This window comes from Pezoporus flaviventris, unplaced genomic scaffold (assembly GCF_033815535.1).
Source record: "Pezoporus flaviventris isolate CSIRO_AGI_PZ_B2104156 unplaced genomic scaffold, CSIRO_AGI_Pfla_v1 ptg000154l, whole genome shotgun sequence".
Classification (NCBI taxonomy): domain Eukaryota; kingdom Metazoa; phylum Chordata; class Aves; order Psittaciformes; family Psittacidae; genus Pezoporus; species Pezoporus flaviventris.
This window is the reverse complement of record NW_026892702.1, coordinates 1,802,683-1,817,512: the sequence shown is the minus strand read 5'-3', so window position 1 is coordinate 1,817,512 and position 14,830 is coordinate 1,802,683. Positions and strand designations below refer to the sequence as shown.

The window sequence follows — 14,830 nt, the reverse complement described above, 5'->3', positions numbered from 1 at the left end:
GCTGGCACAGGGTGCCCAGAGAAGCTGTGGCTGCCCCATCCCTGGCAGTGTTCAAGGCCAGGTTGGACACAGGGGCTTGGAGCAAGCTGCTCTAGTGGAAGGTGTCCCTGCCTGTGCAGGGGTTGGAACTGGAGGAGCTTTAAGGTCCCTTCCAACACAAACCAGGCTGGGATTCTATCAAATTCCAGCACCAGCAGTGCTTTTGTTACAGAACATGGAGCTCAGGCACACACAGAGTTAATGCAGTGTGTACATGATCCCTGACCAATGGCTGAGCTGTGCCTGGTGCCCTGGCACATCCCTCTGCCCACTGTACAAGAAAATGAATTTCAAATACCCAACTCCATGACCCCACTTCCAACAAGGGCCTTCCACGTGCACAAACCATTCAGACAGTCAGAACATGTTGATCTCCAACACGCATCATCAGCCCAGACAGCTGAGCTCACCCTGCTAATATTAACTCTGCTACTGCAGGGGGGTTCCACCACCACCAAGTCCTGTGCAGGAAAAAGCACACAAGCACATTTAAAGTAACTCTGTTTTGCAAGGCCTCGCCTGTGTTTCTGTTCCCATGCCAGGAAGGTTTTGTTACGTTAGTAAGAATAAATGTTTTTGTTATGCATTTTAAACTAAAATAATCATGGTATCACAGAATCCCAGCCTGGTTTCGGTTGGAAGGGACCTTAAGATCATCCAGTTCCAATCCCTGCCACAGGCAGGGACACCTTCCACTAGAGCAGCTTGCTCCAAGCCCCTGTGTCCAACCTGGCCTTGAACACTGCCAGGGATGGGGCAGCCACAGCTTCTCTGGGCACCCTGTGCCAGCGCCTCAGCACCCTCACAGGGAAGAGCTTCTGCCTTATATCTAACCTAAACTCCCCCTGTTTAAGCCCACCACCCCTTGTACTATCCCTACCTCCGTGATGAAGAGTCCCTCTCCACCACACCTGTAGGCCTCATTCAGATAGAAGGGGAAAGAAACCTCACAGCATCTTGGTACATACATTCATGGAGGAACAAATCCCTCTTAGGTTCCACAAATGGTTGTACAACATCATCTGGTTTCTCTCTCCCCACTTCCAGCTTTTTATTCCAGTTTTTGCCTCTGTACTGTAGCTTCCCTATCCTGCAAGCAGCTGAGGAGGTTCAATCATTAAAATAACACCCTTCCTCTCGGCCAGTCACCATCTGATTTTCATTTGTTAAAAGAAGACAAACACTCAAACTGTCTCAGATCCCTTTCCACTCCTCCTGTGATATACGAGTGCATAACATGAAGCGTGCTCCAAAGGGCTGAAGTCTTTCAGCAAAGATGAGATTTGCAAAAAAAGGGAATTAAATTCTAACATTAAAACAAATCCATGGGATTTTTGCCCTCCAGACTGTGACCTTGTCTTGTCAAAGGGCTCCCCAGGCAGAGCACAGGAGGATGAAGACCTTTCCAAACCTCCTTCACAGGGAGCCCTTCAGGTCTTTGGAGCAAATGGTGTTTGCAATACCACTCGTGTTATGGACCTTCTCGACTGTAGGGAATTTGTTGCCTGTAATTCCCAACTGATCACAGACCATAGATCTTGTGCCACTCTTACTCACAGGTACCAGCTGAGTTTCGCCATCAGCACTGGTATTTGCATTTGAATACATCCCAGTGTTCCAGAATGGAAAATACCCAGGTCCCAGACACTGCACACTGAGACAGGAAAATTTTGCTTTCCCCTTCAATATTATCACCTTAGTTCCCAATCTCCATTTTTATAATCCCAAACTGTTAATAAAATACATCCACTTCCCTGGAAGTGAAAGGGCTCTCACTCAACATGTGGACTATCTGTAGGATTATCCTCCACCTTCACTCCACCTCTCCCCACGTCACACCCCATGGTTATAATCTTCTTTGCACTGGTTTTAGATTTTCTGCACATAGGAATCTGCCAAATAAGTGTTTGCTTCTTCTCACCTTTTCTGGAGATCAAAACCACATTCTAACACTGAGTCATAGTTCTCCCTGCAAGTGACATTTTTCTTTGTATTTGTTCTTAATAAACCATTTCAGATGTCATCTACTCAGAGGATTTTTTTTTCTTGCCCAGAAAAAAAAGAAGTTTCAGGCAAATGTGTACTTGAAACTATTCCAGTCTTAAGCCACATTCAAATCCCTGGGCTCCTCTCTCCAATAAACCTGTTGAACAAGTTTTCCTGGTTTACAGGCTTGAAACAGCACAAGGCTTTGAGATGAAGCTTGACCTTGAACATGACTAAAACCCACCTGCAATCACATCACCCCTGTAGGATTATCTCCTCGGTCATAAAGAAGAAATGTAACATTTTGATCACCCAGCAGAGCTGCAGCAAAGCACCCAAAGGCACCTCCATCACAACGTCAACACACAGATGTGTCAAGAAATGGTATTATTATCTCCTAAATCCTACTCAAGCCTATGGGGGGGAGGAGTAAATATTTGTCTATATAATCACCCAAGGGTCTCTTCTGAGCTCCTCCCAGACCCTCATTATCATCCTTTACCCACACCAGCATGAACACAGCTACAGCATTTGCTTGAGTGCAAGGAGGAATCCATGGACTCTTTCCCACCCCTTTTCAAATCCAAGTCAATGGGATATATTTTGCTTGAGGCAACAGCACATCTGTGGTTCATCTCCTGTAACACTCGCTCCTTCTCCTTAGTAACAATCCTCTGACCGGTTCTGCCTCACTGCCCATTTCTGGTCTTCTCTTTTAATTTTTAATTCGCCCATAGCCTTGCTCTTCCTCTCCAACAATCCTCCAGCTTTCCTGGATCCACACAAGGCCATCACCTCTTCTGCTCTGTCTGGACTGGCTGCTCTTCTCTTTGCCGTCTTATAACCCAGAGCTGTTTGTTCTTCCTGCCCGTTATAAACTCATCTAACTCACTTCACAGTGCTATTTCCACTCTGAAATCACCTCTCTGAAATCCAACTGCTACATCATATTTTATCAGCCATGCAAACACACTGTGCATTCATTCTGTTCATTGCTCCCCTGGCTCCAAGGTCTCCCCCTGAGCTCCTCGATTACAGCAAACATCAACACCTCCTCTCCATCACAACCTCAAGAACCTGTCTGTCCATCCTTGCCTTTAGCTCCATTTCCCCCAAGAGCTGAATGAAGCCATGCCTCAAATGCCGTATTTCGTATTAAGGAGCACGTGTCAGTCCAGTGTTGCACACTCCGTGGTTCTTGTCATCGACAGCGGATGTTACCATGGGTGACGGTCCCTCAAGCACTGCTGCAGTTCTGTTGGTCCTAACACTAACAAAAAGGGAAGAAAACCAGAAACCCAACCAGCTATAGACCTTATGCTCTTTTTACTGCTTCTGTTAATTCTGACAGCTCAGTTTCTCCTATCTTCTCTTAGTTCCGTATTAAATAGTGACAAAACCACATTCATTGCCTCCATTGTGCACAATGCATGTGATTCACAACCCCGGCTTACAAGCTCTTTACAAAGAAAAAATGTTATTATAAATGTTTTAAAAGGAGCAGAAAAAGCGATTTATATTCTCATGACCTCTTCTGACTTCATTTTCAACAGCCCTTCCTGACAGTTCTTCTTACAGCTTTCCAAATTACACACTTGGAAAGTAAAAACCAGCAAGTGTCGTCTTCTGCAAGTGGGTCTAATTACTCCCGACTCCTTTTTGAGCTACAGCCAACAAACCACTTTGAATATCTGCTTAACTTTAAGTGCGTGCACAGCCCCAGTGCAATAAGCACAGCTATTTTCATGCTTAGCCTCAAGCAGCTCTGAGACTGCATAGAGGACCTGACCAGAACTGGAGCTGCTCTAAGTTGATCTATCTGCTGGCAACAGAACCTTGCTCCTCCATACAAATCCAGCCTTACTTTAACAAGTTACTGGGTGACTTTCCTAATAGTCAGCAAACAGTAAAATTAACATGATTCAAAATAGTTTCTTTTGCTGTTCATTTCTTTTCAAGTGAGTTTTGATGTATAGCTGGTACAACAGAAGACAGGTCTAGTCTGAATTAGCAATGCAAGTCAACAGGACTGTTCATGGTCACAGGTCCATTCACCACCTTCAGGCATATATATATGTATATATACATATATATACACATGTATATAGGCTCTTGTGGCTCTTCCCAGGCATTCCCTTCCCATTCAGCTTGTAATACACTGTTTGAAGTTTCTCTCCATTACGGCCAGAATTCCACCTGAGAATCTTTTATTATCTCATACATTGTATTTCCTTCTCTCAGATCAGCCTTTTCCTTGATACCAGCTCACAAAACGCAGCAGCCTCTCCACGTTGAGGATGCCCTGTGTGTCAGCCCTTGCCTTGCCAAACCCCAGCCATGGTGCAGTACATGGGACCACCTCTGACTGCAAAGGAAGAAAGGCAAGCACCACTTATGAGCCTGGGAAGCAGAACAGCATCCTAAGGATTATTAAATGATGTAGCTTAAACTCTTCACCTTCCAAATCCTCGTTCACAAAAGCCACCACCACCATCTCTCAGTTAGCTTGGTGTTTGTAGGCATCAGGTTTTCATGGTCTCACAAGAGTCTCTGGCAGGACCCAGCAGCCCCCAGACATGCACCCTCCCACACAGGAGATCAGTCAGGACACATCCTGCCGTGCTTCAACAGAAGCAGCATCACACCTAACTAAAAGTGCAGGATATGCAAGGGACCGGGATGAAACACACTGTGCGAGGAAGCGTAGATGCACCCATGAAGGCACAAGAAGAAGTATCAACACTGACATCTGCTGATAGTTTAGGAGGCTCAAGGGAAGGGATGGGCAACCAGTGAGTTTTACAGGTACCAGACAGCACCCCCCCGTCTCCAAGTGGCCAACACAAGCACTAGAACAGCAGAGGCACAACAGACACGTGCACATGGATTTTCAGAGTGTCTTTGCTACAACAAGGGCAGGAAATGCTGCTGCTGCAACTGGACACAGCAATGGAACGTGATCAATGTTGCATGAAGGGCAACCAAACACTACACACAACATTCTTTTTCCAGTTTAAGCAAGCTACCCTTCTTCAGCTCATTTGCACCTGAAGCAGCAGAGGATGCTACTGTCAGAGGTGTTTCCTGAAGCCATCAGTTTGGAAGGATCTGAAACATTAACTTGTTTGTATCAGAAAAGGACAAAGGAGGAGACATTGCTGGAAGCAATGAATGAGTGGGAAGAGCAACCAGACAAGCTGCAAATCGATGCTATTTGTGGGAGCAGTGCCAGGGCTGAATGCAGTACACCATGTACTCTTGAAAGTTGTTCTAACCACCACCTTCTGCAATCTTTCATGTGCCAAGTTAACCCTGTGACTGAGGACATACTGCACTTTCGCAGTGCAGGAAGAAGAATCCGAACCTCCCTTTCTCACTATATATATATATCAAAAATATAAAATAGTTACATAAAATACATACATATACACACACTCATACATGTAAGCATTATGTTGTATGTCTGTATGTGTAACTGCATATACAAAATGAATGTAGAAATTAAATAAGCTGAGCTTGCTACCTTGTGTAATGAAGGCAGTGGAATCATGCTACAGCTTCTCCCCAAAGGCCTGAGCCTGCATTTTGTAGCAGTGCAATGACAGCCCTGTGGCACCAGTGCACGTCATTAAGGGACAGAAAAGGGGGAGGTTATAGCTGGGGCAGGAACCAGGAGCAGTCCTACCTCATGTATTCAAGTTTCACTCTTTAAATATGTGTGGCTATGGAAAAGATGGGTACTTGCATAGAATCCCTGCCTGGTTTGTGTTGGAAGGGAGCTTAAAGCTCACCCAGCTCCAACCCCTGCCACAGGCAGGGACACCTTCCACTAGAGCAGCTTGCTCCAAGCCCCTGTGTCCAACCTGGCCTTGAACACTGCCAGGGATGGGGCAGCCACAGCTTCTCTGGGCACCCTGTTCCAGCGCCTCAACACCCTCATGCATGCACGTTTTGCTTGCCTAATTCAACATTACAGTCAAAACACCACAAAACATCCCAAAAGCTCTCTGAAGCACACACAAAACACCCAACAAATCCAACAGATTTATTCAGCCTTGAAGAGTCTCTGTAAGTGCAACCCCACTGACAGGGAGGCAGCAAGCTCCTCTGATGGTGAAATTACACCTTAATTTCAGAAGGGGATGAAGAGATAAAGAACACTATGAGCTGCTCTATCCCTTTCAACCAAGATGAGGTCTGATTGCCTTTAATTCAGCTTCACACACAAGAACACTAAAACCAGCTGGAACTTCAGCAACATCCCTCTCATCCTCCACTGCTGACTCTTCCCCTGTAAATACTTTCTGTGGCTTCTGCTGGACTTGGATGCTTGCTGTTAAAAATGATGTGTATTTCTAGAGGAATGTCATGAAGGAGGAGTGGGGGGAAGAAAGAAGCTTTATCTTAACTTAAATTTTCATGATCAGCTGAGCCATGTAGCTGCAAGGGAACATGTGAATGCAACATTAACCCTGGCCGTTCACCAGCCAGCTGAGTCCCAGGCAGCATCTCCCAAAGTGGAAGGGAGAAAGCAGCAGGAGGCAAGGGAGGTGGAAGATTGTCCTGAGGCGGGATCAGAAGTTGTATCATTGCTGGACACTAGCAGTGATATCATCACAAGGGAGTCCAGCAGGAGAGAGACATTAAAGAGCTTAAGGAATGACAGTTGAATGTGTGTAATCACCTATCAGAAGCCCAGCAGGTCAGCACCTTATCACTATCTGTCATCAAAAATCCTCCTACTCAAAAGAATTCGGCTAAGGAGATAAAGCTCTTGGCAGTTTTATCTGCGACAGCTACAAAGCCAAATGACTTACCCACATAACACTAATGCCAGATCATGTAAGACCAGAGCCTCTCAAAGCTGTGCCTGTGGTTTTCCCAGCCAGCAGTGAGACCACTAATCTGTCCCACAAGAACTTTCAGTTGTGAAAGGTCTCTTTCTTTCATCAGCTGTTTAGAACTTGAGCAAAATGAAGATAAAAGGTAAGCTGTTGTGGATAAAAGAATATACTATTGTAGAGATAAGAATGGGAAAAAATAGAACCCACAGGTCACACCATAAGTGAAGGTGCTTGTAGGAAAGAAAGGTTCAGATGGCTCAGACCAGTGACTTGAATTCAGGCAAATCCACTCTCAGGAGGGGTTTGGAAGTCAGGACAGTGAGCTTCTCACTTCAGTCTGACCTTAATTCAGCTGTGCAAATGAGAACTCATTCCCCAGAGCTTCCCCTGTCTCCCTTGCTGCTGGTAGATATCGGGGGGGTGCTGCTGTGTGCTCTGGGTTTGGGTTGGCTGGGTTTAGGGTTTTGTTTGTTTGGGTTTTGGCTTTGCTTTCTTAAAACACAATTTCACACCTAAGACCCTGCTAGGAAAATAATATTTTTTAGTAAAGCATTATCAAGACAGATGGTGGAAAAGATGGAAAGAGAACACCTCCTTCTCCAACCATGTCTTGGACATCAGCCGCCTCCAGTTTCCAGATACAGGCTGCACACAGAGCATGCCCAAGGCACCATCAACCTGAATTAACCCAAAACATACCCTTTAGTAACTTAAAGCTTTAGCAAATGAAGTAGTCCTGGTTGGAAAAAAAATCAGTCAAATAATTGGCCAAAACCCATTCACATGCTTAAACATGGCCCAGAAAAGCAGGCTGCAAGTTGTTTTGTACAGGAGCACTCATCAGAGGAGGGAGGTGTAGATAACATTAACAATGACAAAAGAACAAAGGCCTGACAAGTGTAATCCTGATACCGGTGAGGATTACTCAGCAATTAAAGATTTCTGTTAGTGTTACATTTCAAAAGCACAATGCTCCAAGCCCCTGAGGAGATGATAAGCCATTTACAGACTGTGCTCAGTGTTCAACTTTTGAGAGGCATAAAGGCCATGCACATTTAACTGTACTAATGAGATGAACAGCTTAACCTCTAAAATAATTAAAATATCTATTATTTCTAGGATGTGAAGTGTGATTTCTTCCACAGCAGAGCTGCTGTGCTGCAGCACTGACACATCAGGGTTCTGCCACCTATCACTCATGCCCTGCATTAAGATAAAATCCTAGTGCACAAACACCTTTCTGCACTTGCTTTGCTATATTGATACCCCAAAACAACTGGATACAGTCCTACTATTAAGAAGGGGAATTCTGGTTGTTAAAGAGAATAAGAAAAGATCTTTTACAGAATCACAGAACCAACCAGATTGGAAAAGCCCTTTAAGCTCATCCAGTCCAACCATTCCCAGCACTGCCAAGGCCACCACTGACCCATGACACTGAGGCCTCGTCTCCACGGGGTGTGAACACTTGCAGGGACGGTGACTGCAGCCCTGCCCTGGGCAGCCTGTTCCAATGCCTGAGCACCCTCTGGGGCAGGAATTGTTCCTCAGCTCCATCTAAACCTGCCCTGGGGCAGCTTGAGGCCGTTTCCTCTTGTCCCATCCCTTGTTCCTTGGGAGCAGAGCCCAGCCCCTCCTGGCTCCATCCTCCTGTCAGGCACTTGTAGGCAGCGATCAGGTCCCCCCTGAGCCTTCTCTTCTCCACACTGAACCCCCCAGGTCCCTCAGCCCTTCCCCATCACACTTGTGCTCCAGGCCCTGCACCAGCTCCATTGCCCTTCTCTGGCCCTGCTCCAGCACCTCAATGTCTCTCTTGGAGTGAGGGGCCCAGAGCTGAACACAGGGTTTGAGGTGCAGCCTCACCAGTGCCCAGGACAGGGGGTTGATCACTGCCCCAGTCCTGCTGGGCAGACCATTGCTGATCCAGGCCAGGATGCTGCTGGTTTTCTTGGCTGCCTGGGCACAAGCTGCTCATGTTCAGCTCCATCAATCAGCACCCTCAGGTCCTTTTCCAAGAGCAGCTTTCCAGCCACTCTTCCCCAAGCCCGGAGCATTGCATGGGGTTGTATGAAGCACAACGTCGCTGCAGCTTGCCTGCTCCATAGGGTGCTTTGAGAGCTGGCAGGTTTGTGGTTAAGGCACGGCATACAAGTGGTAAGAGGCAGGTGCCCACCAGAAAGTCTGGCTATAAACTACATAAGAGACAGCTTTAAAAATACCCTAAGCACAACAGCTGTCACCGAGGCCCCTAAGAGCTGCTGGCACTGAGTCATCTTCCCAACACTGCTGCCATTCTCCAGGAACCCAACTGAGACAAGGTGTTGACTTGCATAAAAAGCCAACTGCATAGAAGGTTCTGTCACCTTCAGATGCTGGAGGGGAGCAGGCAGTATACAAATAACTTATCCTTCAGGAAATTATTCTTCAAGAGCTTGGTTGGATATTCTTCCCCCCTCCTCACCCACGAGTGCCCTGCCAACAATGCAAAAAGCAAAGAACACCCATGGCAACAGATGCATGGAGCGGGGATCCTGTCACCCCTCTGGGACACCTTGCTTTGCAGGTTGTAAAAAAATACTGAAGAACTGCTCAAGCCTCATCAGTGGTGCTAGGAAAGCACTAAATGTCACAGCCTGGGCCTGTTTCCTGGTATGTACAGGCATATCAGTGGGCCGAGAGAGCTGGGCTGGATCAGCCTGGAGAAGAGAAGGCTCCTGAAGGGGAGACCTTAGAGCAGCTCCAGTGCCTAAAGGGGCTGCAGGAAAGCTGGAGAGGGGCTTGGGACAAGGGCCTGTAGGGACAGGCCCAGGGGAATGGCTTTAACCTGCCAGAACAGGGGAGACTGAGATGAGCTCTTAGGCAGAAGCTCTTCCCTGTGAGGGTGCTGAGGCGCTGGCACAGGGTGCCCAGAGAAGCTGTGGCTGCCCCATCCCTGGCAGTGTTCAAGGCCAGGTTGGACACAGGGGCTTGGAGCAAGCTGCTCTAGTGGAAGGTGTCCCTGCCTGTGGCAGGGGTTGGAGCTGGATGAGCTTTAAGCTCAAGGTATTCTATGGTAACAAAAACAATGTGTCAATGAGATCAAGCTAACGAGTAAAACCTACAGTTTGCAGCAGTTAACCAAGATCAGAACCAAAGCAGCAGCATCAAGGGAAAAAAAGAAAACAAACCAAAAACAAACCCCAAACCAACCAACCATTAATACAGTCATTTTAAATCAATAACTCAGTGAAGAGAATCCCTTCCACTCTAGGGACACACAGTGGGCTTTTCCAGTTTCCTCTGGGAGCACCTGGGCACAGCACTTGTGAGTCACCCTTTAGCTCACATAATGATTAATAAAATTAACACATCAACATCTTTCCATATGTGCTTCTGTAGCAACAGCACCAACAAATAAATATTCCACCTCAGAGGGGTCAAATTCTGTCAACTGTATCTAAGAGATTCCTCCCTGTCCTTTAAAAACTACCTGGAAGGCTTTCAATCAAGTTCTGACTTGATCTGACCAGATACTGCAACCGAAGTTGCCCATGGAGAGGGACAGCAGCAGTAAGCAGTGGGCAGCATCCCTCCACAAAGGCTTTTATGGAGCTGGGATCATTTTCCCCTGACGTAAGTGTCCTCGTCAGCTCTTCAAGTCCCCACCTGAAGGCAAAGTTCAGTTTCTGATCTGTTCTTCTCCCCCTGAACTGACAGACCTCCAAAACAGATGCCATTGAGTCAGTGCAAGGAACAAAACAGTTTGAGCCACAAGTTTAGCCCTGGGAGCACACGCACATGCTTGAAAAATAACATCTTGTCTGAAATCCTTCAGTTTTTCATGCTTTTCTTCTGCAAGCAGACATGGCAGAGACTCATCTCCTGCATCTGACACACGGCAGTTTTGAAGTTCTGAAGTAAAGGCAGTAAACAAAAATACATTGACTACAGACTCATGGATCTTTTTAGGGCCCGTGGGGGGGTCTTGGAGGGGCTCCAGTGGAACATGCCACCAGGTGACCATAACACCAATTACCAACTGCTCATTTCATGCCCTGCAAGCACCTCGAACCATCCAGTTGCTTCAATTTCAGGGGAAAAAACCCCAACCCTGCAGCAGGCTTTTAAAGGCCGTAACAAATCGTGCAGAAGGGGACAAACAAATCTTTATAAAAGGAAAAATGTCATTTCAGCTATGCCCTCCACAAAGCACGGCCACCTTCATCCTGGCAATCCTCACAAATCCTCCCCCATGTTTTCAAAAGACAGCCAGAGCATCAGGATTCGTACAACAAATGGCAGCGTGAGTCAGTGGGCCTGGAGCTGTGGGCAGGAAGGAGTCGATGACGTCCAAGGAGTCACAAAAGTCTTCAAAGTGATTCATGTCATAACATGGAATGGTTTGTGTTGGAAGGGAGCTTAAAGCTCCTTCAGCTCCAAACCCTGCCACAGGCAGGGACACCTTCCACTAGAGCAGCTTGCTCCAAGCCCCTGTGTCCAACCTGGCCTTGAACACTGCCAGGGATGGGGCAGCCACAGCTTCTCTGGGCACCCTGTGCCAGCGCCTCAGCACCCTCACAGGGAAGAGCTTCTGCCTAAGAGCTCATCTCAGTCTCCCCTCTGGCAGGTTAAAGCCATTCCCCTTGGTCTGGCCCTACCAGCCCTTGGCCAAAGCCCCTCTCCAAATACGGATCCAGAAAAGTGACTTATGCTTCAAACATCAACTCTATGCGTGTTCCTGTACCCATGCTCAGGAACTCACCAGTAAACACGGCGTTGTCACAGCCAACACATCCCAGTCCATCCACTCAAACAACCTCCATTTCTGTGCAACCAACAGTTGAGCCAGCATGAAACATTGTGCCAAAACCTGCTCAAGTGCTTGTACAGGGAGGTAGAGTTCAGAGCCTGCACTCCACGGTCAGTCAGAACTGTTTTCAGAAGGTACAACAGCTCGTTGTTTTAACGCAGGAGCTCTGCAAAACTCCAGAAGCTCGAGAGTGAAGCTGCAAACCATCACTGGTGAAAGGAAGAAGGGAAAAGAGCAGGAAACTGCTTGTATGTGACAAAACTGACAAACCCTTATTCGCACACCGAAAGGCCTCATACCAGCAGGATTAGTCACAAAAGATCTCAGCTTTTGTTCCTGCCAAACCATGTCATTTTACCTTTTATGAGGTACCTGAAGAGATAGCCCCAAAAAAGAACAAACTAAATTTGTGACTGTTCCAGCAAACTCAAGAACAGCCCTGCTTCTCCAAGGACATCCCAAGCCCACAGAACTCCTCAGCCAGAAGTAGCACTGATCTTGAGAAGATATCCTTAAGCTGTGGCTGCCCCATCCCTGGCAGTGTTCAAGGCCAGGTTGGACACAGGGGCTTGGAGCAAGCTGCTCTACTGGAAGGTGTCCCTGCCCATGGCAGGGGTTGGAGCTGGATGAGCTTTAAGGTCCCTTCCAACACAAACCAGGCTGGGATTCTATGTCAGGTCAGCTCCCGGTCTCTCAGAGCACATGGGATCTCTGCCACAAGCCCTGTACAACACAGATCCTGGTCTGTGGGTCACCAGGAGACACCAGGACATCTCACACTGCTGGCATCGTGCTCCTGCTCCAGGGACAGAGAGAGACAGGGCTCACAGGAGACAGGCACGGCAGCAGGGGAGAACCTCTTCTCCAGGTAATGCTCAACTGCTGGATCATGCCCCTTTTGAAACCCATCATCTTTTGCAATCAGCACAACCCTGAATCAGCTCTCTAGAGGGAAACAGCCTCATACAGCTCCTTCCTCTTCCTCTTGATCTCTATAAACAATAATTCCTTCCCATTGGATGAATACCAGCTATTGTGTTTCCTTTATTCAGAGGCAGGCTCATTCTGGCTATAACAGTTACACATGAAATACTTAGTTTTCAGCTTAGAAAGCAGAATAGGGCCTGAACAACAGTATCAGACCTTCAGAAACCCTCCAATGTTAAACACAAATCAAACAAGCCACATATACTGATGATGTAGGACCCTGCTCCAGTTGTGAACTAGACCTGAGAAACAACAAATGAACATAGAGAAATTAAACATGGATAAATGGTACAACTTAGAAATCTAAAGTTGCTTTAATAACTTCTAAGAACTACACAACCCCTGGACAACTTGATGCAGCTCTGAAGTTACCTCTGAGAGGCTGCACTAGACACTTCCAGGCCGCCCCAGCCAGAATGAATCTTTCCTTGACACTGAATTTATTCAAATCACCATTTAGTTCACATTCCTGTAATTCTTGAACTATTCCCCCAGGCTGTGCTCCTCTCAATGTGAAAAAAGAATAACCCACACCACAGAAGAGCATCGGGCAGGGCTTTTTGGTTGGGCTGTAGCTTTCTGTTTACTTTCTTTTTAAATCAAGCCTAATAATCCCATTCATGTATTAGTATATAAAGTTTCCAAGTAGAAGGGATTTTCCATCTTTCCAGCGTGTGAAAGCCCTTCACTAAGATTAACAGCTGAGCAGAGCAAGATTTTGGTGGTTTTCGTGTCTTTCTCAGGCAAACAATTTGTTCAGAAATGTCTCTTACCACCCCAATGAGGTCTCCTCGGCCGTATTCACCCGTCAGGTGCTTTTTGCCATCATCCACTCGAATGACTGAGCGAAGGCGACCGTTCAACACAATGTACGTGCAGTCTGACTTGTCTCCCTGCCTGCAGGGAGAATAACCAGGAACAAGGATCAGTGAAGCAGCTCTGCTCAGCAAATGCATCAAGAGTCTTCAAAAGCTGATCAGCTTTCCCTGCCTGGCTTAGAGGACATAGGAACACATTTGCTCCTATTTAGTTAACAGTTGAACATAACAAGCAAACAAGAAACCAAGCAGGTACCTGTTAAAAGGTGACAGGATAAGGGAGAATGGCTTTAATATTGAAGAGGGGAGATTTGGATTAGATTTTAGGCAGAAGCTCTTCCCTGGGAGGGTGCTGAGGCGCTGGCACAGGGTGCCCAGAGAAGCTGTGGCTGCCCCATCCCTGGCAGTGTTCAAGGGCAGGTTGGACACAGGGGCTTGGAGCAAGCTGCTCTAGTGGAAGGTGTCCCTGCCCATGGCAGGGGTTGGAGCTGGAGGAGCTTTAAGGTCCCTTCCAACGCAAACCTGGCTGGGATTCTGTGCTTTGATGCACAAAGTAACCCAAAACTTTCTTTAGTATTGGTGCTGCAGGTGTTGTTATGAAAATGAAAACTACAGATTCTATAGAACATGCATTAAATTAGACTTTATTCTCTCAACACTGCAGCAAATATATAATTGCTCAAATGCCTCCTAGCACAAAAATCCATAAATTAAGTTTTCCCAAGGATAACTTTTGCCCTTAAACATAACGTGCAGTGCCTATTTTCTATTTATTTTGAGTAAGTCTAACTGGATTACCTTTGAGTTTCGTTGTTTAATTTGGAAAGGCTGATAAACTATTTGAGCAAAAGATGTTTGTGCCCTTAAAAATACAGAAGCCACCACCAGAACATATCACTGTCTATCTCTTAATCCCAGCTGGGTTTGGGTTGAAGGGACCTTAAAGCTCATCCAGCTCCAACCCCTGCCACTGGCAGGGACACCTTCCACTAGAGCAGCTTGCTCCAAGCCCCTGTGTCCAACCTGGCCTTGAACACTGCCAGGGATGGGGCAGCCACAGCTTCTCTGGGCATCCTGTGCCAGCACCTCTCAGTTTAAGTCACTTCAAAAGCTTGCCGAGGCTCATAAAGGAGAAGGAACAGTATGAAGGAATTTTAATTACATCTGGAGATAAGGGACTGAAGCAGTGTTGAAGGGTACTGCAGAAAGAAAATCATCTCAAAACAGGCAAACAGAAAAACCTGATGAAGAGTCAATAAACTCAGTCCAGGGAGTTTCTTCTGCTGTATATCACCAAGGGAGCAGAGCTCCTGAACTATGAGATATGAAATATTCAACAGATAAGATACAGTTCTGTCCACAGCACA

The 14,830-nt window shown here is 46.7% G+C and overlaps 2 protein-coding genes across 3 annotated transcripts in view; both read right to left on the bottom strand.

Annotated features, from left to right (window-relative positions):
- RPL12 (ribosomal protein L12) overlaps positions 1-14,830 on the bottom strand; it is a 136,450-nt gene that overhangs the window by 53,656 nt on the left and 67,964 nt on the right. The gene's annotated exons all lie outside the window — the stretch shown is intronic.
- The window catches only part of PNPLA7 (patatin like phospholipase domain containing 7), a 124,840-nt gene that overhangs the window by 73,211 nt on the left and 36,799 nt on the right, over positions 1-14,830 (bottom strand). For both annotated transcript variants that reach the window (XM_061479747.1, XM_061479746.1), the window contains one exon: positions 13,419-13,542. In XM_061479747.1, coding sequence (XP_061335731.1) covers positions 13,419-13,542 — 124 coding nt within the window. The remainder of the gene's footprint in view (positions 1-13,418; positions 13,543-14,830) is intronic.